The 25885-nt window shown below is 42.7% G+C and overlaps 2 protein-coding genes and 1 pseudogene across 3 annotated transcripts in view; 1 reads left to right on the forward strand and 2 right to left on the reverse strand.

Moving 5' to 3' along the window:
* Window positions 1-24931, forward strand: rtn4ip1 (reticulon 4 interacting protein 1). Its single transcript, XM_023986373.2, has 9 exons — window positions 1-512; window positions 1298-1455; window positions 4169-4237; window positions 6812-6936; window positions 8022-8070; window positions 8560-8696; window positions 8974-9157; window positions 12823-12915; window positions 24666-24931. The coding sequence occupies exons 1-9, from the start codon at window positions 233-235 to the stop codon at window positions 24792-24794; spliced, it is 1224 nt and encodes a 407-aa protein (XP_023842141.1). The 5' UTR covers window positions 1-232; the 3' UTR covers window positions 24795-24931.
* LOC139027694 (uncharacterized) lies at window positions 13415-15547 on the reverse strand (annotated as a pseudogene).
* crybg1a (crystallin beta-gamma domain containing 1a) overlaps window positions 24030-25885 on the reverse strand; it is a 48378-nt gene continuing 46522 nt past the window's right edge. For both annotated transcript variants that reach the window (XM_023986369.2, XM_023986370.2), the window contains one exon: window positions 24030-25882. In XM_023986369.2, the coding sequence (XP_023842137.1) occupies window positions 25794-25882 (89 nt within the window). In that variant the 3' untranslated portion in view covers window positions 24030-25793. The remainder of the gene's footprint in view (window positions 25883-25885) is intronic.

The following is a 25885-nucleotide window of genomic DNA, read 5'->3' on the forward strand; positions in this document are numbered from 1 at the left end:
CTGCCAGCAGTAGACGAGGAAGCYGTATTAAGTGCAGAGCTAAGTGAACACTCTCCTTCCAGACTGTAAAAACTATAGTATCTGCAACTTTTCCCATTGTATTGTCTAATGAATGGAAATATTAGATATCAGTCATTGAGCTAATTGTAGTCGCGTGCATGGCTTGATAAATAATGTGCAGAGTACACGATTGAAGAGAAAGTGCATTGACAATTGATATCTGGAGATAATCATGCTTCATTTGAGACAGTTGGCTTGCAGTTGGTGGTCGTGTCTCCTTCACAGTAGAGTACCATGTGTGAAAACATTGGTCCATGGAGATCAGAGGAGACTGTTCAACACCTCAAACAGCCGTATGACAATAATGCCTGCTTGGGTTATCGATAGATACGGCAGCAATGATGTCCTACGGTTCACTAAAAACGCCAGCTTCCCAATCATCAACTATCCGAATGAAGTCGTCGTTCAAGTTCATGCCGCAGGTCTAAACCCCATTGACGTCAGCATGAGAGGTTGGTGCCTGATAAAGATATGTGYTCTTCTAGCTCGTTTGATTCCCGTGATGTAACTTTTTTTATAGGCTACCTTTTCATTGTTCATGTCAGTGGTTTTCCTATAACCTTCAGTTCTTAGAGAACATAGACTATCAGATATTTTACATATAGCCTGTGCTTGACTTGGGCAGGAGCTCACCGGAGCTGAGTACCAGCACCTCAAATGTTCTACTGCTTYAGCTCCTGTTCCTCTTATAGAATATCAGCTCAACCGTATTGTGGAGCTCCTYTACCTATATGAAGACAGATGCAAGACATTTTCACATTTGTGCGCACACCACTAGTGAAAAGGAAATTCAACATCCCTCAGTCTAAACTGCTCTCATTCAGAGTTGACTGAGCATCTGTTTTTTTTGCCATTCAAATATGGTCTGTGTGAGTGAGAGCTATGTGGGCATAATGGATCACACCAGGTAACGAGTTAAGCTCTTCTGACGCAAAGGGAAAGTAGACTGACGCAACGGGTGGTTGAATTGTGAATCATCAAACTCCTTACCCGCTCCCACCACTCAGCGACTGGTAAACCACAGCTAGGCCTATATGTGCTCTTTGAGGAGGTAGGGTGCCTGGACTTCTTCATGGTTACCTCTCGGCATATTCAGTGATGATCTTGCCAGTTAATCTGTGTTCTCATCATTGTGGCCTCTGTTCGTAACTGAATCCACACGTCTCCACGTGGACTGTTTTTGTGGTTATTTCTAATTTGGTTAGGCCTAATTTCTGTGTTGTTTCTGCCTTCTCAGGCGGGTATGGGGCTGCCACTATGGCCATGAAGAGAGACCCCCTGAACATCAAGCAGTCGGGCAGTGAGTTCCCCCTCATTCTGGGKCGAGATATGTCCGGAGTCATCATGGAGTGTGGTCTGGATGTGACACCAGCCTACTTTAAAGAGGGGGATGAGGTAACACAAACACAGGCCCCAGGATGGAGTAGAATAGGGCGACACTTTCTGTCTGTCTGTGCGTGTGTGTGTGTGTGACTTATAGTATAAATACAATGTGGCTCCACAGTGCCTCTTCATAAAGTCATGTCATTGTAGCATGTTATGACAATGAGGGGCTGTCTGTTTTTTGGCTCTCTGTTAGTGGTTTGTTTACTTAATCCAAGTGCAGCTGAGATGTGGAGTACCTCATTGTATAATGTTACATTTAATTGCACCCCCTTGGGGCAGTAGCGTAGCCATTAATTGGTTGATGGGTGGGTCAAAAAATATACATCTAACTTCCTGCAATTCTACACATTTTGCCACGGGCAGAGAGAAACATGTGCAGTTTGATAGCTAATCTCATGCTATTCTACACATTTTGCTATGAGGCTGAGAGAAAATGTTACTGTTTTAAAGCTAATTTCCTTCAATTCTACAGATTTTGCCTTGGGGCAGAGAGGAACATGTGCAGTTTCATAGCTAATCTCATGCTATTCTACAAAGTTTTTCCATGAGGCTGAGTGAAAATGTTGCATATTTAAAGCTAATTAAAGCTAAAATATAGCTGTGTTGACTGATAGAAGCACTCGATTATGAGCTGTCTTGTTTGCTAAATTAATAAATGAAGTAGGCAGTGGCATGGTGCATATAGCCATAGAATCACAGTGACATATTGTATTTATCAATACAGTCATATTCGTGGCTTAATGGGGGTGTGACTTACAGTTAGTTATTTTCGGCCACCCATCCCAAGAGAGTGAATGTCATTCCAGTGCACTGCACTGCTTGCTATGAATTKTATCTGATGGTGTTTGCATGTTTAGGTAAAAAGACAAATAATGTCCTGTTTGGAACACTGGGCGMATTCGATTATGCTGAGTACCGGTCTATGGCCCGTGACGTGAACATGCAAAAGCCGTGACGGAGGAGAGCCCTTCTCAAATGGAACAGTAATCTGCGCCACTCGGTCATGTTGTCAACAAGGTAGCATGGTGCTTCGTTTCAAACTAGTTTTCATTGTTAAGGCAGATAAAGCGTTTTTATCCAAAGCAATCACTTTTGCATGTGAAAACACAGAATGCTACAGAATATTACTCCTCGTGCTTAATTACGTCACTTTMGTTTTGAGCCAACTTCGCCGTGGGCTTTGAACAGGGCACCTGGCTCGCGCCRGGGAGGCAGCCCGGTTTCAAAACGAATACAATCATCTTTCACCTGGTGTAAAACATACCTACCTGGGTGCCCGGGCCAGATTAATCTAATCCCCTCACTGACAAGTAGAGCATCATCTTTTAATTTTTTTATCTGATTGGGTGGGCCTGGTTCCCCAGTAGGTGGGCCTGTGGCTTGCAGTGAAACACTATCCCATCAAATGGATGTAAATATAACATACACTACATGACCAAGAGTATGTGGACACCTGCTCGTTGAACATCTCATTCCAAAATCATAGGCATTGATATGGAGTTGGTCCTCCCTTTGCTGCTATAACAGCCTCCACTCTTCTGGGAAGGCTGTCCACAAGATGTTGGAACATCGCTGCGGGGAGTTGCTTCCATTCAGCCGCAAGCTTTAGTGAGGTTGGGCGATTAGACCTGGCTCGCAGTCGGCGTTCCAATTAATCTCAAAGGTGTTCGATGGGGTTGAGGTTGGGGCTCTGCAGGCCAGTCTCTACAAACCATTTCTGTATGGACCTTGCTTTGTGCACGGGGGCATTGTCATGATGAAACAGGAAAGGGCCTTCCCCAAACTGTTGCCACAAAGTTGGAAGCACAGAATCGTCTACAATGTCATTGTATGCTGTAGCATTAATATTTCCCTTTACTGGAACTAAGGGGCCTAGCCCGAACCATGAAAAACAGCCCCAGACCAGTATTCCTCCACCAAACTTTACAGTTGGCACTATGCATTGGGGCAGGTAGCGTTCTCCTGGCATCCACCAAAACCAGATTAGTTTGTTGGACTGCCAGATGGTGAAGCGGGATTCAACACTCCAGAGAATGCTTTCCACTGCTTCAGAGTCCAATGGTGGCGAGCATTACACCACTCCAGCCGACGCTTGGCATTGCTTATGGTAATCCTAGGCTTGTGTGTGGCTGCTCGGCCATGGAAACCCATTTGATTAAGCTCCCAACGAACAGTTCTTGCGCTGACGTTGCTTCCAGAGGCAGTTTGGAAATCTGTAGTGTGTGTTGCAAACGAGGACAGATGATTTTTATGCGCTAAGCGCTTCAGCACTCGGTGGTCCCTTTCTGTGTGTCTTACCACTTCGTGGCTGAGCCGTTGTTGCTTCTAAATGTTTTGTTTCCAATTCACAATAACAGCACTTACAGTTGACCGGGGCAGCTCTCACAGGGCAGAAATTTGACGAACTGACATGTTGGAAAGGTGGCATCCTATGACGGTGCCATGTTGAAAGTCACTGAGCTCTTAAGTAAGGCCATTCTACTGACAATGTTTATCTATGGAGATTGCTTGGCTATGTGCTCGATTTTAAACACCTGTCAGCAATGGGTGTGGCTGAAATAGGAGAAACCACTKATTTGAAGGGGTGTCCACATACTTTTGTGTATATAGTGTATATCCAAACAGAGAATAAAAAATGTCACAATATTTGAATCTGTGCCAACCATGCAGGGTCATACTAGTGCATGGTTGGTTAAGCCATTGTTGTATTTTTTCTTCTCAGGTGTGGGCGGCCATTCCCCCATGGAAACAAGGCAGCCTGGCTGAGTTTGTGGTGTTGAGTGCAAATGAGGTACTGTTTTGTTTCTGACCTGTTTATGTTGTATTTATTTATTTATTACCAAAACCACTGTTTGCTTATTTCTACATTGTACATGCAAATATGTGTACGAGTAGTTAACATTTCAGTTGAACTACTATATATTTTTTAAATCTCACTTTCTTTACCACTACCAGGGATACTCTGCTTTCTCTTGCATGTTCAAGAGACAATGCACAGTAGTGTTTGGATACCTTGGTATAGGCAATACTAGGTATCTCTTGTGAGCTAAATTATGTTGCTAGGCTGGAATGGACTTTTGGGATAGACTACAATTGGTCTCAGATTTGAGAAGAAAAGCTGCAGGCTGCTGATCAGTGAGGCATGGTCATTAATGGCTTCAGTGTTTCCCCTTTGATAAGTGTGGGTGTGGCCAATAGAGTGGTTTTAGAGGTGCTKTTTACATTTCAAAATTGTAAAGCTAATTTCCTGCAATTCTACACATTTTTCCATGGGGCAGAGACAACATTTCACAGTTTCAAAGATAGTTTCCTGAAATTCTATGCATTTATTTATGGGGCTGAGAGAAAATGTGCAGTTTTAAAGCTAATTTCCTGCAGTTCAACACATTTTCCCATGGCTTATTCCGTGTTCTGTCAAACATGACATTTTTTAAATTTTATATTCTCCCCGATTTAGGTGATTGTTAGTTCTCAACTATTTAAAAAAAWAATAAAAAAAATAATGCTCCATTATCTTTTCTACATGCTTTGTATCTGGTTTTAGTCGTTCAAGTTTACACTGAAAACGTTTTACCATCCCCAAAATGATATACAGTACCAGTCAAAAGTTTGGACACACCTACTCAGGGTTTTTCTTTATTTTTACTGTGTTCTACATTTCTACATTGTAGAATAATAGTGAAGACATCAAAACTATGGAGTCATGTAGTAACCAAAAAAGTGTTAAACAAATCAAAATATATTTTATATTTGAGTTTCTTCAAAGTAGCCACCCTTTGCCTTGATGACAGCTTTGTAACTCTTGGCGTTCTCTCAACCAACTTAATGAGGTAGTCACCTGGAATGCATTTCAATTGCAAGGCATTTCAATTGCCTTGTTAAAAGTTAATTTGTGGAATTTCTTTCCTTCTTAATCTGTTTGAGCCAATCAGTTGTGTTGTGACAAGGTAGGGGTGGTATACAGAAGACAGCCCTATTTGGTAAAATACCAAGTCCATATTATGGCAAGAACAGCTCAAATAAGCAAAGAGAAATGGCAGTCCATCATTACTTTAAGACATGAAGGTCAGTCAATACGGAACATTTCAAGAACTTTGAAAGTTTCTTCAAGTGCAATCACAAAAACCATCAAGCATTATGATGAAACTGACCCTCATGAGGACCGCCACAGGAAAGGAAGACCCAGAGTTACCTCTGCCGCAGAGGATAAGTTCAGTAGACTTTCCAGCCTCAGAAATTGCAGCCCAAATAAATGCTTCACACATCTCAACATCAACTGTTCAGAGGAGAATGCATGAATCAGGCCTTCATGGTCAAATTGCTGCAAAGAAACCACTACTAAAGGACACCAATAATAAGAAGATACTTGCTTGGGCCAAGAAACACAAGCAATGGAAATCTGTCCTTTGGTCTGATGAGTCCAAATGTGTGATTTTTGGTTCCAACTGCCATGTCTTTGTGAGATGCAGAGTAGGTGAACGGATGARCTCCGCATGTGTGGTTCCCACCGTGAAGCACAGAGAAGGAGGTGTGGGGGTGCTTTGCTGGTGACACTGTCTGTGATTTATTTAGATTTCAAGGCACACTTAACCAGCATGGCTACAACAAGCCATTTGTTTTTCAATAATGACCCAACACACCTCCAGACTGTGTAAGGGCTATTTGACCAAGAAGGAGAGTGATGGAGTGCTGCTTCAGATGACCTGGCCTCTACAATCACCCAACCTCAACCCAATTGAATGAAAAGCAGCCAACAAGTGCTAAGCATATGTGGGAACTCCTTCAAGACTMTTGGAAAAGCATTCCAGGTGAAGTTGGTTGAGAGAATGCCAAGAGTGTGTAAAGCTTTCATCAAGCCAAAGGGTGGCTATTTGAAGAAACTCAAATATAAATATATTTTGATTTGTTTAACACTTTTGGTTACTTCATAATTCCAAATGTGTTATTTCATAGTTTTGATGTCTTCACTATTATTCTACAATGTAGAAAATAGTAAAAATAAAGAAAAACCCTTGAATGGTGTGTCCAAACTTTTGACTGGTACTGTATGTATAAATAATGTGGCGGTGCGCCCCTGCTAAATGCATTTAGGGGAAACGCTGCCCTTTCTATGTGAAGAGGAGGAGAAATTAGGACTGCAGACAGATTAGTCAGCTTTTACGTGGCATCATAATGCATCACTTTTAATGGGTGATTACTGAACCGTTTCAGATAGTGACAGGTTTGGTGGGAGGTTTGTCAGGCTCAAGGTGGAAGTTGATCTCGGATCAGATTTCTCTTCCCCCTAATCCTTACCTCAACCTTTTGACATATGGACAGATATTTGTAACCTACTTCTGAGTGTGCCATTTTGTGTCCGTGTCAGGTGTCCAAAAAGCCCAAATGTCTGAGTCACATAGAGGCGGCGGCTGTTCCTTACGTGGCTGCCACAGCCTGGTCTGCCCTAGTCAACACAGGAGGCCTCAACAAGGACAACTGTGCCAAGAAACGGCAAGTACACACATGCACACTCTCTCTCTCACACACACACACACACACACACACACACACACACACACACACACACACACACACACACACACACACACACACACACACACGTTTCCTGCCACTTTGAGTTAAAGTTGTCTCTTTCCCCTTCTAACCTATGCTGTTGTCCATATTCATCTAAAATACTTCTCGTGTCTTTGATCTAGTTCAGTATTCAACTTGGTTATTTCATAAAAATCCTGTCTCTATGAGGCCTGTGGGTAATGAGCATGTGGAGGGAATTGTACTGTGGGCGAGGTTGGTTCTTTGGAAACGGGCTTCATCAGTGGTTGGAATGGCACTGGACTCTGAAGCACCTGGTTCACATGCAACATATAGAACAATTGGACACATTTTTMTGTACAACTTTGATAAACACTGAGTGTACAAAACATTAGGAACACCTGCTCTTTCCATGACAGACTGGCCAGGTGAATCCAGGGGAAAGATATGATCCTTTATTGATTTCAGTTGTTAAATCGACTTTAATCTGTATAGATGAAGGGGAGGAGACAGGTTAAAGAATTATTTTTAAGCCTTGAGACATGGATTGTGTATGTGTGACATTCAGAGGGTGAATGGGCAAGACATAATATTTAATGCCTTTGAACAGGGTTTGGTAAGGGTGCCTGGTGCACTGGTTTGAGTGTGTCAAGAACTGCAAAGTTGCTATGTTTTTCACGTTTCCCGTGTGAATCAAAAATGGTCCACCACCCAAAGGACATCCAGTCAACTTGACGAAACTGTGGGAAGCATTGGAGTCAACATGGGCCAGCATCCCTGTGGAACGCTTTCGACACCTTGTAGAGTCCATGCCTCAACGAATTGAAGCTGTTCTGAGGGCGAAAGGGGATGCAACTCAATATTGGGCAGGTGTTCCTAATGTTTTGTACACTCAGTTAAATGTGTGTGTGTTTTGTACACARGTGAAATGTACATCAAAGTCAAACACAAAAACCTGGATTAGTGAAGGACATACTTTTGTCTCCATTATGATTCTGTGTTTACTTCTGTGTTTTAATCCTGTGTTTTTCGTCCTCATACAGCATTCTGATCCTGGGAGGTTCAGGAGGAGTCGGAACATTTTCCATACAGGTGATTATGCGGCTGATGATAACCATGATGCTCTCATTCTGTAGATTCATGACTTCATCTTCAATGTGACTCTGTTTTACTTTCAATCTTAGGTATTCAAACCACATCGCAGTGACGATAGCTGCATGGTCATAATACAAAACAATGGTGGAAAAGAAAGATCCTTGATAATAAACAAACAATTATATTATCTAAGTTCTGTTCCATGGACAGCTGTTTATAATTATGTCAGTGATGTTATACACTCGTCTTGGATCGGGTGTGCTAGTGTGCCACTTCAGCCTTTTGCTGTGACCTCAATCTGCACATGTATCTTACATGAGGGATTCAGTGCTGGTTCATCTGATCTCTCCTGTTATAAGAGATGATATGTGTACCGGCTGCACCCTCGCTCACTTCTATTACACAAGTCTTACTGATATTATCAACATCATTCCAGGTACCCGCAAAGAGTGTGATGATGATGTAGATCCCGTTTTCTCGTCTCAGATGCTCAAGGCCTGGGGAGCCCATGTGACAGTAACCTGCTCCCAGAATGCCGAGCGGCTGGTGAGGGGTCTAGGGGCGGATCACGTGGTGGACTACACAGCTGGGCCTGTTGAGGTGCCCCTGAGGGTGCTGGAAAAGTGAGCCCGCCCACGAACACACTCACCTTTTCCCTTGTCACACAGAAGCACATGCAGACACACAGAAGCACATGCAGACACACTTTAAAACCTCCATGGTGGCATTTATCTGAATAGGATGAGGAGTGTTCCCCATTGGTCAGTTTGCTGTAATCAAGGCTTGGGCACATCTCTCTCATAGCCACAGTCAACTCTCATTGGTGTGTGGGAAAATGACTCTCCATATAACGAAATGAACTCTCTCTCCATCTCTCTCTACCTCTCCCCCCTGTCCTAGGTTTGATCTGGTTCTGGATAATGTGGGCGGGGACACAGAGAGCTGGGCGCTGGGCCTGCTGAAGCCGTGGTGCGGCGCCAAGTATGTAACACTGGTAACGCCCTTCCTCTGTAACACTGACCGGCTAGGTATCGCTGATGGAATGCTCCAGACCGGGGTCACCGTGGCATCCAAGGCCCTCAAGGTAACTGTGGCAGCATTTCTGTATTTAATTTTCTGTGTCCTTTATTTATACAGGTGATCACAGAACCATCAAACCTGTCAAAAGTTTGGACACACCTACTCATTTAAAGGATTTTATAAATTTTTACTATTTTATACATTGTAGTATAATATTGAATACATCAACACTATGAAATAACACATATGGAATCATGTAGTAACCAAAAAAGTKAAAACAAATCAAAATATWTMTTTTTATTATAYATGCTTCAAGGTAGCCACTCTTTGCACTGATGACAGCTTTGCACACTCTTAGCATTCTCTCAACCAGCTTCACCTGGAATGCTTTTCCAACAGTCTTGAAGGAGTTCCCACATATGCTGAGCACTTTTTGGCTGCTTTTCCTTCACMRTGCAGTCCAARTCATCCCAAACCATCTCAATTGGGTTGAGGTRGGGTGATTGTGGAGGCCAGATCATCTGATGCAGCACTCCATCACTCTCCATCTTGGTCAAATAMTCCTTACACAGCCTGGAGGTGTGTTTTGGGTCATTGTCCTTTTGAAAAACAAATGATAGTCCCACTAAGCYCAAGCAGATGGGATGGCATATCGCTGCAGAATGTTATGGTAGCCATGCTGGTTAAGTGTGCCTTGTCTGATAAATAAATCACTGACAGTGTCATCAGCAAAGGACCATCACACCTCCTCCTCCGTGCTTCACGGTGGGAACCACACATGCGGAGATCATCCGTTCACCTACTCTGCATCTCACAAAGACATGGCAGTTGGAACCAAAAATCACACATTTCGACTCATCGGACCAAAGGACAGATTTCCATTGCTTGTGTTTCTTGGCCCAAGCAAGTCTCTTCTTATTATTGGTGTCCTTTAATAGTGGTTTCTTTGCAGCAATTTGACCACGAAGGCCTGATTCATGCATTCTCATCTGAACAGTTGATGTTGAGATGTGTGACGCATTTATTTTGGGCTACAGTTTCTGAGGCTGGTAACTCTACTGAACTTGTCCTCTGCAGCAGAGGTAACTCTGGGTTTTCCTTTCCTGTGGTGGTCCTCATGAGGGCCAGTTTCATGATAGTGCTTGATGGTTTTTGCGACTGCACTTGAAGAAACTTTCAAAGGTCTTGAAATGTTCCGTATTGACTGACCTTCATGTCATAAAGTAATGATGGACTGTCATTTGTCTTTGCTTATTTGAGCTGTTCTTGCTATAATATGGACTTGGTATTTTACCAAACAGGGCTATCTTCTCTATACCACCATTACCTTGTCACAACACAACTGATTAGCTCAAAAACATTAAGAAGGAAAGAAATTCCACAAATTAACTTTTAACAAGGCACACCTGTTAATTGAAATGCATTCCAGGTGACTACCTCATGAAGCTGGTTGAGAGAATGCCAAGAGTGTGCAAAGCTGTCATCAAGGCAAAGGGTGGCTACTTTGATGAATCTCAAATATAAAATATATTTTGATTAGTTTGTTATCACTTTTTTGGTTACTACATGATTCCATATGTGTTATTTCATAGTTGTGATGTCTTCACTGTTATTCTACAATGTAGAAAATAGTACAAATTCAGAAAAACCCTTGAATGAGTGTGTCCAAACTTTTGACTGGTACTGTATAAGACCTCTGCCTTGAACATGTGCGGTAAAGCACTTACAAGACATCTGCAGTGTCCCCTTATAAAGCAAAAACCCATCTCACTCCCCTTGCTTGTCATCTCACCCCGACAGAGTGACACTGGCATCCTGTTGGCATTTTGTGGTGTACAGACCGCAATATGTGCAATGCATTTTAGGCTTTGTGCGTGCCAAGTGTCTTCTTCTTACTCCCACTCACCACACAATACCCATAGAACTACAGATAACTCTATGTTTAAGTGAGTCTTATCAGGGAGAACCAGAACTGTGATGTGCGGATTGKATTCATTGAATACAGCACTGCTGGAATACTGTAGAACTTCTAGGCTGAAGTAGGACTTGGAACACATTGTACTCCAGTGCCATAAGGTTCTCACTTTATCAGTACTGTAATAGTATCTAGTAACATAAATGGAAAAACATTGACTCTGGGGAAATAGAAACTGAAGACAAGGTGGGTGTGTGAAGACATGGTTTGGGGGAACCCCATGGAAACATGCACCGTTATTCTCCCCCACTATAGGTAGAGTGGCACGGTGGATTTGTACCATGGGGTTTGTCCCGGGACAGTGTTGACAGTAGAACGTGTCAGACCTTGGCTAGAATATAGAAGATATGGGGGAAGTTAAATCAACACACTTTATCAACACCCCATACTGTCTATCACTTTTTGAACACCCACTGGTCTCCCCCTCTTTCTCCCCTCTATCCCTTAATGTCTCTCTCCGCTCTCTAAAACGTATGATCTCTCATTTCCAAGACATAGATTTGGTTCATGTTTAAATGTTTAAATGTTTACCGTTTGGTGGTTAGATACTTTGGAGGCGTATTTTGTTTGACTATTACTAACACAGACAGTGTATGTTCACCTGGTTTGTTAGGTGTCAAAATGAGTTCCAAAGGAACCGAGGTTATCTTATTCACACACACACACWCACACAGTGGCTCTCCTAAACATCTCTTTCTCCATCCAACCATTGCAACTCTGTTAACTGTGGTTTGTATGTGGCAATGGAGCAGAAGATTGGTCACCGGTAYAATAAAGCACTGAATGCAATAACTCAAAAGTGGAAAGTAATGAATGACGGATGTAGTCTGTGGGTTAAGACAGGAAATAACCCAACCTCTCAGTTCCAACATTTCTTTCTCCGCAAACTCTTAGTGCTCATAGTGCACGCACAGTGTAATCAGAACTAAAGTGCAGACAACCGGTTTGCCAGTCGAAGTTGTCCTCATTTAAAAATCCTATAATCTCCCTAGATGCTTTATGTTGAGGAACCTTCTCCTGGACCACGCCCCCCTTGAGACACCACCCACAAACCKTAGCACTCAGCCATCTCCTTTTTCCATTTGGAATGTGGCCGGGAATCCCATCTCGATGCTGGGAAAAATAATGGATAGGGAATGCCTTCATGAAAGAGGGGCGCTCCACGCCCTGTCACCTGACAAACTTTGACAATTAGACAGTCCTCTTTGGGTTAAAATGTCACCTCATTAAAAAAAAGGTGGTGTCTGGGATAGAAGGCAGTTGATACAGCCAGGGATGTCGTTGTCTGTGTGGGTTGGTGTCTTGCCTTTTGTGTGCCAACACTGCCTCACAATGGTATAGTGAGTGATCGACAGCAGAATAATAAAACCAATGCATTTGTAATGAAGAGCATTATAAACCACGGATATACCACATGCAACGAAGGCAAATGTAACCAGAGATTCAGACAAAGGTGCTCATCTGCATATGCATGTTTCTATTTTACAGGCCACTAGTTAGGAGTGATTTATAAACTGGTAATAATCTCAACCTAATTATGGACTGATAAATTTGTATGTGAAGTTTGTAGTTTGTTTAAGTTTATATATAGTACATCTGAGACATATATCTTTACTTAAGAATCTGCATTTAAGTCTGTATGGGTGGACAACAACACCAACAGTCTGTGTATGGGTGGACAACACCAACATCAATGTCTTATTTGAGTGTACAAAACCTTGTTCATCTCCCTTTTTATCCTTTGTCGCTCCTAGCATTTATCCAAGGGAGTGCACTATCGCTGGGGGATGTTTGCACCCAACGGACTTGCCCTGGATGACATCAGCGAGATGGTGGATGCAGGAAAGGTACTGTTCAGTCTTGGCGTTTACTTTCTCAGTTGAGCCACCAGCTGTTTACCCTTTTATAAGAGTAATCAAGCTGAATAACAGGTGCTGAAAGCYTCCTGACTGAATGGTTATTGGTATAATAATAAACTATGCAACCATCCAAGAAATGTTGAATACTRACAAAGACTAACAGAGAATGTGACGGTTCATGGTCTTTGGATTTGATGAAAACCTCTGTTCCACTTGACTTGTAACCTGACTTTTGTAATCTGAATCAAACTAAGAGAAATTTAAATGTTGAAGCAATTAACAGAATTGAACCACGTTCTTTATATGGCAGTTTTGGCCTTGGCAAAACACTTACTGCCAAATACGATCTCTCACAACAACAAGGAAGGTGATTTGTAAGAATGCTAATGAAAAAACACAATTTGAAGTCAAATMATACAATTTCACTGTAGAATGTACATTATGTACATTATTTATAGTCCATGAAATCAAAGTCCAGTAGGCTGACTTAGCTGCCAGAAACATATAGTTTGATGACGACGCCCTTCTGTGGCTGAAGCCTCTGTGTTTCCAGGGAGTTGGGGCCCAGGCAGTCCAAACTCGAGCTGGTCACAAACCAGGAAGTGAACACAGCCCCAGGAGTGTAGGAAGGCCAGGATGGGGGTGATGGCAGGGCTTGGTAAAAGGTGGAGGAGGAGAAGGGGATGGAGGAAGTGTTGGAAGTTGAAGCTGCCAAAAAGGAGGGTTTCCTCTCTAGACCGGGAGTGACTGAGGGAGCGGAAGAGATCCAAGCTGGAGCTTTTGAGTTTCCCCTTTTTCCCCCTGTGGATCCCCCTGTCCATTTGGTCTGGTCTGATAATGTGCCCTGCCCTCTACAGACATGCTCTGTTAAGGGCTGAGTTCTTTGCTGTATTTGACAACAGGTGTTCCAGGTAGTGTCATCACCAGAAACATGAGTAGCCTCTGCAGCCCCTGTGATGCTTCACCACTGCCCACAATCAGACTCTGCAAAATGTCTCCCTGGAGTGTTTGCATGTGTCTCCATGGCAAGGGCCACTTCCTGTCTGGACAGGAAGTGATTTGTGTGTGGCTGCAGTGACCTCACATCTAAATCCACCAATGAGATGTTGGGAGCCCATCAGGGCAGGTAGAGACTCCTGTCTTTCTCATCATCACTTTCCTGTCATCGTCCTCTGAACTGAACTTCRAGAACACAACTCTCCAGAATCTGACCCCCCTACCCCAAGGGACTTCAGGTAGYGCATACTGATTTTTAAAACARTTATTTAACCTTTGTTTAGCTAGTCAGTGAAGAACAAATTCTTATTTACAATGACMGCCTACCCGGGCCAAACCTGGACGACGCTGGGCCAATTGTGCGCCACCCTATGGGACTCCCAATCACGGCCGGATGTGATGCAGCCTGGATTCGAKCCAGGGACTGCAGTGATGCCTCTTGCACTGAGATGCAGTGCCTTAGACCACTGCGCCACTCGGGAGCCCKCTGGTCTGGCYATCTCTATGTCCATGAAGGAGGCTGGCTGCAGGGCGGAAGAACAGTGTCCTCTGCCACCAAAGAAGATGTGGCGGAACTGGCCGAGGGCAACGTAGCCAGAAGAGCAGCAACAGGCTGGAATGCACCTTCCTCCACCCTGGTCCCCCAGTCACAAGCCTTAGTCCCTCCTTGGACATGGGCTGCTATTTGGATTCTTCTGGTTTGGGCTTCAGCATCAACAGTGGGTCTCAGAACCACCGAGACTGATTAAGAGCCTGGGGCCTGCGCTGGCCGCCATGCTGCTGTAACCGGGATCGCTATTCCCATACGAAGGCATTCTGAATGACGGATAGGTGAAGGCTGTTGACTTGGTGAGGAGTGCAGCTATGTGCAACTCCGAATGTAGCAGTTTTCTCTCAAAGAGGGAAGGAAATTCACCTGTAAAACTTGCCCCGCTTCAGAACACTTATTTGTGTTATCGCACAGTGCCATATCATAGCCTGGCTCTATACTATTGTATTTAAAACATTTTCTTTTAATTTAAATTGACCCTATATTTAACTAGGCAAGTCTGTTAAGAACAAATTCTTATTTACAACGACGGCCTACACCGGCCAAACCCAGATGACGCTGGGCCAATTGTGCGCCTCCCTATGGGACTCCCAATCATGGCCAGTTGTGATACAGCCCGGGATCGATCCAGGGATCGAGCCAGGGTCTGTAGTGACGACTCTAGCACTGAGATGCAGTGCCTTAAACTGCTGCGCTATTCAGGAGCCCTCGTAGCATCAGTTTTACTGCACTTTTAGGCTTTAAAGTATATCAGCTATACAATGAAAGTGGGACCAGTACTCCAGGTCAAGGCATAGCATCATATTGTAGGTCTATTTCATGTGCCGCAAGAAAGCATGTGTGAATACCTTTCAAAGGTTGTTGTGATATAGTGTTGTGTAATTGAAAATGGAACAAATAGTGTTTTCTCATTGCAATTTTATTCRGCAAAAGGGAAGTACAAATCATGACAAAAGGGTCAAACAGGAATKAATTCAGTAGGAGTTGCCAGTTGGGCATCTGGGCAAGACACAGGGGTTAACACCCCCTAGTCCCTACTCTTGGTGAATGTTCCATGGGATCCTCAGTGGCCATTGTCAAGARTCTGGCCGGTATCATTTACAGCATCTGAAAGGGAAAGCATCCAATAGATTTGGTTTGGAAAAATACGCAACACCAACATTTATAGCTGTATATAAAACATTGAATATTACCAACCTGGCCTCTGGAAATTCTAGAGATTTGGTACATACATCTGTTCCCCTCTATTTAGTATGATACATTACTTTACGACCAACTCAGTGGCCTTGTGGTTAGTGTCCGCCCTGAGATTGGAAGGTTGGGAGTTCGATGCCCGGCCGAGTCATACCAAAGACAGTAAAAATGTGAACCAATCCGTCTTTGCTTGGCACTCAGCGTTAAGGATATAGATTGGGGGAAAGGCCCTATGATAGACTAGCGTCCTGTGGGGGCTGTACTTGTACTTCAAGCTGCCTCACGCTACAGAATTAGAAGATGGGCTTCTCCTACGCTGCTGCTAAATMGATMATTGATTAGATTTATTACTACCACTATGCTGCTGTTCATTGATTATTGATTGCCATTAACATTAGTATCTATCGACACTGAACAAAAATATAAACGCAACATGTAAAGTGTTGGTCCCATGTTTCATGAGCTGAAATAAAAGATCCAAGAAATGCTTTCAAATTGTGTTCACAAATTTGTTTAAATCCCTGTTWGTGAGCATTTCTCCTTTGCCAAGATAATCCATCCACCTGACAGGTGTGGCAAATCAAGAAGCTGATTAAACGGCATGATCATTACACAGGTGCAGCTTGTGCTGGGGGCAATAAAAGGCTACTCTAAAATGTGCATTTTTGTCACACAACACAATGCCACAGATGTCTAATGTTTTGAGGGAGCGTGCAATTGGCATGCTGACTGCAGGAATGTCCACCAGAGCTGTTGCCAGAGAATTTCATGTTCATTTCTCTACCATAAGCCGCCTCCAATGTTGTTTTTAGAGGATTTGGCAGTATGTCCAACCGGCCTCACAAGACCACGTGTATGGCGTTGTGTGGGCGAGCGGTTTGCTGATGTCAACGTTGTGAACAGAGTGCCCCATGGTGGTGTTGGGGTTATGGTATGGGCAGGCATAAGCTACGGACAACCAACACAATTGCAWTTTTATCGATAGAAATTTGAATGCACAGAAATACCATAACGAGATCCTCAGGCCCATTTTTTTTCAAGGTATCTTTGACCAACCGATGCATATCTGTATTCCCAGTCATTTGAAATCCATAGATTAGGGCCAAGCAAATGTATTTTAATTGACTGATTTCCTCATTTGAACTGTAACTCAGTAAAATCTTTGAAATTGTTGCATGTTTCATTTATATTTTTGTTCATTATATTCACTATTACTCCTGTTTATATTACTGTTTACTCAGTATATTACTGTTTACTCAGTTTACAAAAGTATGTGAAACCTTTGGAATTACCTGGATTTCTGCATAAATTGGTCATAAAATCTCATTTGATCTTCATATAAGTCACAACAATAGACAAACACAGTGTGCTTAAACTAACACTCAAACGATTATACGTTTTCATGTCTTTATTGAACACATTGTGTAAACATTCACAGTGCAGGCTGTAAAAAGTATGTGAACCCTTGGATTTAATAACTGGTTGGACCTCCTTTGGCAGCAATAACCTCAACCAAACGTTTTCTGTAGTTGCGGATCAGACCTGCACAACGGTCAGGGGGAATTTTGGACTGTTCTTCTTTACAAAATTGTTTCAGCTCAGCAATATTCTTGGGATGTCTGGTGTGAACCGCTCTCGATGTCATGCCACAGCATCTCGATCGGGTTGAGGTCAGGACTCCAGAAGGCGTATTTTCTTCTGTTGAAGTCATTCTGTTATTGATTTACTTCTGTGTTTTGGGTCGTTGTCCTGTTGAGCTTCAACTGGTGGACAGATAGGGAAAGGGGGATACCTAGTCAGTTGTACKACTGAATGCATTCAACTGAAATGTGTCTTCCGCATTTAACCCAACCTCTCTGAGTCAGAGAGGTGCGGAGGGCTGCCTTAATCGAAATCCACGTCTTCGGCYCCCGGGGAACAGTGGGTTAAATGCCTTGATCAGGGGCAGAACGACCATTTTTTRTTTTWCCTTGCCAGCTTGGGGATTCGATCCAGCAACCTTTCGGTTACTGGCCCAATGCTCCTACCCGCCAGACTATCTGCCGCCCCAGATAGCCTTACATTCTCCTGCAAAATGTCTTGATAAACTTGGGAAATAATTTTTCCGTCGATGATAGCAAGCTGTCCAGGCCCTGAGGCAGCAAAGCAGCCCCAAACCATGATGCTCCCTCCACCATACTATACAGTTGGGATGAGGTTTTGATGTTGGTGTGCTGTGCCTTTTTTTCTCCACACAACTCAAATGTAGTTATCTGTCCACATAATATTTTGCCAGTAGCCCTGTGGAACATCCAGGTGCTTTTCTATGAACTTCAGACGTGCAGCAATYTTTTTTTTTGGACAGCAGTGGCTTCTTCCGTGGTGTCCTCCCATTTACACCATTCTTGTTTAGTGTTTACGTATCATAGACTCGTCAACAGAGATGTTAGCATGTTCCAGAGATTTCTGTAAGTCTTTGGCTGACACTCTAGGATTCTTCTTAACCTCATTMWGCATTCTGCGTTGTGCWCTTGCAATCATRTTTGCAGGATGGCCACTCCTAGGGAGAGTAGCAACAGTGCTGAACCTACTCGATTTATAGACAATTTGTCTTACCGTAGACTGATGAACATCAAGGCTTTTAGAGATACTTTTCTAACCCTTTCCAGCTTTATGCAAGTCAACAATTCTTAATCTTAGGTCTTCTGAGATCTGTTTTGTTCGAGGCATGGTTCACATCAGGCAATGCTTCTTATGAATAGCAAACTCAAATTTTGTGATTTTTTTTTTTATAGGGCAAGGCAGCTCTAGCCAACATCTCCAATCTCGTCTCATTGATTGGACTCCAGGTTAGCTGACTCCTGACTCCAAGTCCTTAGCCTAGGGGTCACATACTTTTTCCAACCTACACTGTGAATGTTTAAATGATGTATTCAATATAGACAAGAAAAATACAATAATCTGTGTGTTATTAGTTTAAGTGTTTGTCTATTTTATGACCAATTTATGCAGAAATCCAGGTCATTCCAAAGGGTTCACATACTGTTTATTGCCAATGTATATATTACCATTAGTATATTACCTTAAGTATTTATGTATTCCTGCTACCAGTCACTTTTCATCCATGTTTACATGTAAKTCCGCCTATCACGCCTACACTGCCACTCTTGCACAATACACACACCCACCACCTATGCTGCTGCCATACAGTTTACTCTTATTATTATGATTTCTCCTGCCAGTTACTTTCTCCTAATCCCTGCCTACATGTACATATCTACACTATATACAAAAGTATGTGGACACCCCTTCAAATGAGTGGATTTGACTATTTCAGCCACACCCGTTGCTGACAGGTGTATAGAATCGAGCACACAGTCATGCAATCTCCATAGACAAACATTGACAGTAGAATGGCRGTACTGAAGAGCTCAGTGACTTTCAACGTGGCACTGTCATAGGATGCCACCTTTCCAACAAGTGAGTTTGTCAAATGTCTGCCCTGCTAGAGCTGCCCCGGTCAACTGTAAGTGCTGTTATTGTGAAGTGGAAATGTCTAGGAGCAACAACGGCTCCGCCGCGAATCGGTAGGCCACACAAGCTCAAAGAATGGCACCGCCGAGTGCTGAAGTGCGTATCATGTAAAAATCGTCCAAGGTGCCCCTGGAAGCAACTAGAACTGTTTGTCGGGAGCTTCATGAAATGGGTCTCCATGGRCGAGCAGCCGCACACAAGCCTAAGATCACCATGCTCAATGCCAAGTGTCGGCTGGAGTGGTGTAAAGCTCGCCGTCGTTAGACTCTGAAGCAGTGGAAACGCATTCTCTGGAGTGATGAATCACGCTTCACCATCTGGCAGTCCGACGGACGAATCTGGGTTTGGCGGATGCCAGGAGAACGCTACCAGCCCAACTGCATAGTGCCAACTGTAAAGTTTGGTGGAGGAGGAATAATGGTCTCGGGCTGTTTTTCATGGTTTGGACTAGGCCCCTTAGTTCCAGTGAAGGGAAATCTTAACTCCACAACAATGACTTTACTTGCTCATCGCGCTCTAGCGTCTCCTTGTGACGGGTCTGGCACCTGTAGGCTGACCTTGGTCGTCAGGTGAGCGGTGTTTCCTCCGACCCATTGGTGCCGCTGGCTTCCGGGTTAAGCAGGCGGGTGTTAAGAKGCGCGGTTTGGCGTGTCATGTTTTGGAGGACGCCTGACTCGACCTTTGCCTCCCGAGCCCGTTGGGGTTTGCAACGATGAGACAAGATCGAAATTGGGGATAAAATACAACAAAAAATAAATGGTTTGTCGAGATCGGTGTGGAAGAACTTGACTGGCCTCAACAGATCCCTGACCTCAACTCCATCTGACACCTTTGGAATGAATAGGAACGCCGACTACTAGGCGGACCTAAAACTCAACATCAGTGACCGAACTCACCAATGTTCTTGTGGCTGAATGGAAGCAAGTCCCTGTTCCAACATCTAGTGGAAAGCCTTCCCAGAAGAGTAGAGGCTGTTACAGCAGCAAAGGGGGGACAAACTCCATATTAATGCCCTTATTTTGGAATGAGATGTTCAATGAGCAGGTCTCCACATACTTTTGGTCATGTACTGTACCTCAAATACACCAATCCCTTTTTATTTAACCTTTATTTAACTAGGAAAGTCAATTAAGAACACATTCTTATTTACAATGACGGCCTACTGGGGAACAGTGGGTTAACTGCCTTGTTCAGGGGCAGAACAACAGATTTTTACCTTGTCAGCTCGGGGAATCAATCCAGCAACCTTTCGGTAACTGGCCCAACGCTCTAACCACCTGCCGTGCCAAWTTTACCCTGCATATAGCTTCCTCTCTTATTTCTTGTGTATTTGTCAGTGGATGAAAAAGTACCCAATTGTCATACTTGAGTAAAAGTATAGATACCTTTTTAATGAAAATTACTCAAGTAATAGTGAAAGTCAGCCAGTAAAATACTACTTGAGTAACAGTCTAAAAGTATTTGGTTTTAAGTATACTTAAGTATCAAAAGTACAGGTATAAATCATTTAAAATTCCTTATATTAGCAGACAACACCGTTTTCTTGTTTTTAGCCAGGGTCACACTCCAACTCAGACATTATTTACAAAAGATTCATTTGTGTTTTGTGAGTCTGCCAGGCCAGAGGCAATAGGCATGACCACGTGTTCTCTTGATAATTGCTTGAATTTGACAATTTTCCTGTCCTGCTAAGCATTCAAAATGTAACGAGTACTTTTGGTTGTCAGGGAAATGTATGGAGTAAAAAGTTTTAAAAATCTAGGAATGTAGTAAAGTATAAATAGTAAAGTACAGATACCCCAAAAAACGACATAAGTAGTACTTTAAAGTWTTTTTACTTAAGTACTTTACACCACTGGTATTTTTCTTATCTTTTCCTCATTAGTTATACTTTTTTATATATTAAATACTGCACTGTTGGGTACTGCTTGCAAGTTAAGCATTTCACTGTACTTGAGCATGTGACAAATAAACGTGCCCCTGTGAGATGTTCCGGCTTGCACGAGCCTTGCTATTTACGTTACGTTACATTACGTTATGAATGGAATAGTGGTCAATGCAATATACTATATCATACGAATTAGAGGAGGTATAGTATCATAGGTCGTACCCGTCCGTACAATAGCATACGAATTGGATGGTGTATCTTATCATTTGTCTTGGGAGGACTTATAGTAATAGAGATCTTTCTCGGAGACCAAATTGCTGGTTGCGTCTAACAACAAAGAATAATTACAGTGAGAATTTACGTTGGTGGTTAGGAGAAAATGTACGTAGAACGAAAACAACAGAAGGTTAGAAGAATTTAATAAAAGGTGAATTGGGTCAAGGTTAGGGGAAGGTTAATGCTACACTTGTCGCGGACGCATATCGAACACGCAACCTTTGGGTTGCTACTCGGTCGCAGTATACGCCACCCACCCCCACCCGTCACCCCCTCCCACCCCCACCAGTCACCCCCTCCACCCTCCACTAAGTAATCTTCTGTTTTTAGTAACGATACAAAACGTTCCATATAGTTATTTGAGGAGCAAAGATTTACGTAAAATAGCAAACGTGAGTCCAGTCTGATATTACTGCTATGCATACAGTAATTGGAATGTATTTGAAATTCATAATGGGACGCTACATTTCTGATTTATCAAGTCATTGATAAACTTACACATTCGGCCATGTACATCCCATTTTTCCAATGTTAGTACCACCAGAAGCAAGGCACAAACGAAGGTTTCTGCACCCACCCCCACTAATGAAACATAAGTGTAGAGATGCAGATGCCTCTTGTATTCCACCTGGAATTACCAGAAAAATGTCAATCTCATTATTTCCTACCATTATAGCACATTTATCAAGTTTTTAAAATAGTTTTTACAGTTTATAGTTTTTACATTTTACAAAAACAGTAAAAAAAAAAAAAATCTGTTCAACTGTATAATCGAAGCTGAGTTAGAGGAGCTGTTGCACATATACTGCCTTTTTAAGAATGAATTTGATTTGACTTACAAGCAATGACTAAAAGAGCCACTAGCATGAAGATCATCAGGCAGTTCATGGTCTGAATATGACTCTCCGTTTAGAAGAATGCAACGAAGCTGAATTGCAAATGTATTTTCCAATCTCTGTGTTGTTCTTTTATGACCTGATTTTAGTGCCATCCCTATTTAGGGGTGGAGATGATTGTGGTCCAATTGAATGAAAGAGTCTTATCTGATCAGTCAATAAACAGTAGTACTAATTATTAACATTTCTTTCATGTTAAATATTAGCCACTGTCAGTATCGACCGTAAGTAGGCCTAATAACCACATATTCAACTCTCAATTTACTGTTTGTTTCCTTCAGTTGGTATAGCCTACATTATAATTCCATTTATTTCCATTGTTTAATTTACTTTCATTTGCTTCCTCTGTTAACACGTCACTGCTGTGTGGTTGTAGCTGAGGATCATTAGTAACAGTTTAAAATATAAAAATAATCAAATACATGTAGGCTAATTGAAATCTTTATGGAGCGGAGCCCAGACCAAGTCATAACAGTTTGAACCCCATGGTTAGTGCAGGCAATAGACAAGGTCATTCTACACTATTCTGCCTATTATAATTCTATGCTCACTAACCTTCCAACATTACCATGGGTTGAAGAACTGAATGTGGACATTTTCAGGGTGACAAATATGCATATTTAGATGGCTTTCTTTTATTCCCTAATATTCTGAACCGTACATGTAGCTGCGGGAAGTAGGGGTGCCCTAAAAAAAATCAGAATTACAACCACAGAGAATTAGACACAGGTGAACGCTCACTCACTCTCTCAGCAGAGACAGACAGTAGGTAACTAAGCCATAGTCTTATCTAGGACCTATAGTGGAGCAGATGGTTGTGACTCATCTCTGCCTGTGTTGACATAAAAGGGTGAGTGAGATGTACAAAAGACCTGGATGTGTCTTTGCCAAAAGGGGGAATGTGACACACTTCACTGTGAGTGTATGTGTGCCTCCCAGCAGGTCAGTGGGCACCCACTTCATTACTCTATACAGAGTTTTTGTAAAGCTGAAGAGAGCCATGAAARTATTTCTAGCATGTTAGCAGATACCCATAGACTTTGTCTTTGCGCAATTGCTAGTTAGCGTTGGCTCACGAAATACCTCTGCCTTCCTTAATACTTTACACAGAGACATGAAAATGGTTTCCACGATTTCAGCTGACTCTGGGGAAGTAGATAATCCTGAAATATCCCTTTGATATGGTTAGGTAATATCATATTGCGCCTATTGATTCAAGGGTGAAAATATATTGGTCAATAGTGGCACCATTACATCCGAGTGCCACATTATATTTGTCAATAGATGGGGTTTTATGACCCCCTTGGCCAAGTGGAGGAACTAATCGGTACGCTTCAGCCATCAATTGGCTGAAGCCACACAAACACACGTACACTACACACACCTCCCGTTTTCCTTTGTCAGACAGACAGTGAGGCAGGCTGGGTTTGGTATGGTCAGACCAGATAATCACCTGCTATGTCGGGGCTGTCCTGACCGGCCAAGATGGAATGCCAGTGTAATCTTGGTGCTAGGCCCTTAATCCGGGCCCTTTGTCAGCCCCCGGGTCCACTCCCCAGCCTGGAAGCGGGACAGATTCCTGTCTCTTGATGGCCTGCCTGGGTTTTATGGAAGCGTTCCACAATGACATCATGGTTCCATTCTGTTCTGATAAAACGGTGATGGCTAGCTTCAGCCTGGCCTGGTCACCAGATCCTCTACAGTTGGTTGTCATGACAGCAAACACAACAGGATGCAAAGGTGTGTGTTGACTCATTACAATGTTAGGTTAGCAACAGACTATGCGATATACTGTGTCAATGATGTCATTTTTTCATGTTTAAAGTAAAACTCATTTTCAAATATACAATACACCTACATGATGAGAGCATCTTAGGCTGAACAGGGTGCTGTTGTGTACAGTGTTGGTGTACGTCGTAGTTTTGTGAAACATGTCAGTACATCCTCACCACTTCAGTTATAGGTTATCTTCAATCCACACAGAGGTAAGGATCAGGTCATTCTGTGTAGAAGAGGAACCGGTGGCCTAATCATCATCACAGCCATCCTCTCTATTTTTCAATGTAGGCTACTGTGCCGACAGATGCACCATATCTGACTCAACTTTTTCTGTTATTCATTTTCTTTTTTGGAAGATCAATTTGGCCGGGATTCATTCAAAGGCCCGTTGCAGAACTGTGCACTGCACTACCAATAATGCGCCTTTTAAAGGCAATTTCTCAGATGTTTGTGGAGATCAATTCATGCTAAYTGCTGCAGAGATTTTGGCTAAAGTATACATTTTATTTTGAAGGTAAGTGCAATGCACTTGTCGACAACAAGCCTTTGAGTGAATCCCGACCTTTTCCCCTTCACACATGTCTAAAGTCAGGTTTGTTTTTGATTTTTTTTAAACTTCCTGTGACCGCACTTCCTGTTCCTGCAGATCCGTGCGGTGGTGGAGGAGGAGTTTACCTTCTCCCAGGTGCCCCAGGCCATGCTGAAGGTAGAGAAGGGACACGCTCGGGGGAAGACTGTGGTCAAGATCAGCAGCGGAGAGGACTCATCCGAGTAACCAGCGAAATCCTTAGGCATCCATTATGAGAAATTATCCTTTATGATCGTCTGTGCTAAGGCTATGACTGTGTGTCTGTCTGAGAAGAGGCTGCCTGTTGTAGCTATGTGATAAGTAAAACGTATTCAAGTCCTTGACCTTGTGATCTTCATTGAAAGTGTAATTGAGATTCTTCGCCATAGTAACACCAATCAAGGAAACCATTTTTTTTGTAGATGTAACAGCATTTTGATGACATATTTACAAGACCGTGGTTAGCATGATACTGTAGCACAGTATTGAAATTGATATTTAGTCATTCAACAAAATCTATACACCTGCAGAAGCTAATGTACTGTGCAGTGATGTCTGTAGAAAAATATTAAGTTGACTTCAAAAGACATGAAAAAACATTATTTGGAGAATGTAAGGAGTGTTCATCTATGACATGAAGAATCTGTGACCATAGAACAATAAGTGTGCTGAAAAGGATATACATTTGCAACATTGTTGTAAGAAAACAGATCTCAGTAATTGACTGGTAAAGTACCATAGAAAAGAGATTTGTGGATAAAATCAGCATCAACACAGGGCTTAAGTCATTGTAAATGATATGAATACAGGAGAGACACTAGCACATTCCCAAACAGTTATTATTTGAGCATACCAATGAGAGGTAAGTGAACAAATGAATTGTGGTATTTGTACAGCATCAATCAAGTCCTCAAAGTAAAATGCTGTGCTCCTTGCTCGATAGATTGTTCTATAGCCGTGTGTAGTTTTGTCTTCAGAGAGTAGATCACTGGTTTATGGTTGTATTTCACAAAGACAGTTTGGAATTTCTGCTCTCAAGCTCAACAAATGTTGCAGAATGTTTTGGAGGCCCACTGCAGACCAGCATCAAAGAGCACTAAGGCCCATGGAGAAACTTCATCAAGAAGCAAGAGTATGGGCCCCATGGTGGAGCTGCATCACAGAGCTGAGCTGCTGTGGAAGGGCAAGGGCCAGATGGACATTCCATTACAGGATCTCCAAAGACCATCTTTGGGTGTGTTTTCTCTCATCAAATGTATTGAGAATCACTTGAGTTTTGTCATAACTTTGTCCACCTG

Source organism: Salvelinus sp. IW2-2015, linkage group LG4q.2 (assembly GCF_002910315.2).
Source record: "Salvelinus sp. IW2-2015 linkage group LG4q.2, ASM291031v2, whole genome shotgun sequence".
Lineage (NCBI taxonomy): Eukaryota > Metazoa > Chordata > Actinopteri > Salmoniformes > Salmonidae > Salvelinus > Salvelinus sp. IW2-2015.